General features: G+C 57.5%; 1 protein-coding gene across 1 annotated transcript in view; it reads left to right on the forward strand.

Annotated features, from left to right (window-relative positions):
• Nucleotides 1-1,904, forward strand: part of LOC103206088 (serine/threonine-protein phosphatase 4 regulatory subunit 1-like) — a 104,042-nt gene that overhangs the window by 99,536 nt on the left and 2,602 nt on the right. Inside the window, exon 17 of the mRNA XM_042782389.1 lies at nt 165-299. Within this exon, the coding sequence (XP_042638323.1) occupies nt 165-299 (135 nt within the window). The remainder of the gene's footprint in view (nt 1-164; nt 300-1,904) is intronic.

Here is a 1,904-nt window from a genome sequence, read left to right on the forward strand (position 1 = left end):
TCTGCGTGAGTAGACCCTGTGGGACGTCTGCCCCCGTGTGTCCACAGGCCGTGGCCATCCTGCGTGTGAGCGTGTGTATGCGTGTGAGCATGTCCAGGTCTGTGAGGAGGTCTCGTATCTGCATGAGTAGGCCCTGTGGGACGTCTGCCCCCGTGTGTCCACAGGCCGTGGCCATCCTGCGCAAGTTCTACTCCAGCAGCGAGCGTGCGCTGGGCTTGCGCTTCATCGGTGAGCTCATCGCCAGGTTCCGGCACTGCCCGAAGTGGGTTGGCAGGCAGGCCTTCGCCTTCATCTGTCAGGTCAGTATGGCCCCGTTGAGTGGTTGCCAGGGCTCAGCGGGGGAATCAGCCTGCCCTGAGCTCTGGCCAGGATCTCGGGGCCAGTGGACCCAGCTCCGTGTCTGGGACCAGCCCAGTGAGCTGAAGGGACTTGCCTAGGGCTGCCCAGCCTGTGCACACATCCGTTCCCTAGTGAGCGCCTCCTGTGGGCCACACAGGTTCTAGCTGCTGGAGACTGAGAGTGGACAGGGCCCTGCTCTCCCGGCACCCTCGTCTGGGCAGGGCAGGGCAGGGCAGGGCGAGGCAGGGCAGGGCAGGGCGAGGCAGGGCAGGGCAGGGCGAGGCAGGGCTGCGTCCCTTGCAGCTTAGGCAGCTGCCTCGAAGGGAGGGCAGGGCGGGTGAAGGACAGCAGTGCCTTGAGGCAGCCGTGACTTCATCTCTGTCAGCATACAGGACAGCGCCTTCTGGCCAGTGGTTTATAGCTGAGGCAGGAGTGGTGTAGCCTGCGCGGCGGGGCCCCGTGTCTGGGGACGACAGCAACCACGGCCGCCGCCATTTCTTGAGTGCCTCCTGTGCCGGCAGTCTCATCACCCTCGATACACAGCCTCGCAGCACCCTCGCCTTTAGAGCAGCTTTGTCCCAGGACCTGGGAAGCCCAGAGAGGTGCAGTGACAGGCTCTAGATCATACAGGGCATGTGAAGGACTCTTTTTTCTGCTAACGGGTTATTTTTAAGGTTTTAACTTTTTGCTGTGCACGTTTTCAAGCATGTATGAAGGTTGAGGGAACAGTAAAATGAGTGTCTGTGGACCCATCCCCAGCTTTTTTGCACCGAGTGATCCCACCTGCCCCAGGCCCCAAAGCCCTTTTTCTCCTACTGCACCAGTCCCCTGTTGGGCTGGAGGGGCATTACAGGGATGGTTCCCCATCTACTTGGAGAGGGACAAGGAGCCCTGGGGCAGTGGTTAAGGCATTTGGCTGCTAACCAGAAGGTCAGTGGTTTGAACCCATGAGCTGCTCGGTGGAAGAAAGTGGGGCAGTCTGCTTCTATAAAGATTTACAGTCTTGGAAACGCAGTGGAGGGTACTACGAGTTGGAATCAACTCGATGGAAGTGAGTTTGGTTTTTTCCTGAGGGGGGCACAGTGAGCGGCCCGACACCACCCACTTCTGTGAGGCCAGTCTGCACTCCAGATCACTGTGGGGAAGGTCAGTGAAACGGTTTTTGCTTTTACTTTACCCAAGATTTCAAAAATCCACAGTAAAACAAGAGAAAAGACACCAGCTAATTTTGTTCAAGAAAAATAAAAGATTTTTTTCCCTTTCACATTATTAAAGATTTAGAAAACCCAAGATAACACAAACAACTGGAAACGCTATCAGCCAGGTGTGACTTTTAAGTGCTGTATTGTTATTTACCTGTAGCTCTGGGGAGAGGCCCTGACCTGGAGGGAAGAGGGCAGACCCTGGAGTCCTACCAGCTGGCTTGAAACCCAGCCCCACTGATTCCTCACCAGTTGTGACAAGGGGCGGGGTCTCTGCCCTGCACTTCCCCACCATGGGGTGTGACCAGGGGCCCAGTGGTGGTCTCTGCCCTGCACTTCCCCACCATGGGGTGTGACCAGGGG

The sequence above is a fragment of the Orycteropus afer genome, unplaced genomic scaffold (assembly GCF_000298275.1).
Source record: "Orycteropus afer afer isolate SDZICR_OR568_19922 unplaced genomic scaffold, OryAfe1.0 scaffold00295, whole genome shotgun sequence".
In the NCBI taxonomy this organism is placed as follows: Eukaryota; Metazoa; Chordata; class Mammalia; order Tubulidentata; family Orycteropodidae; genus Orycteropus; species Orycteropus afer.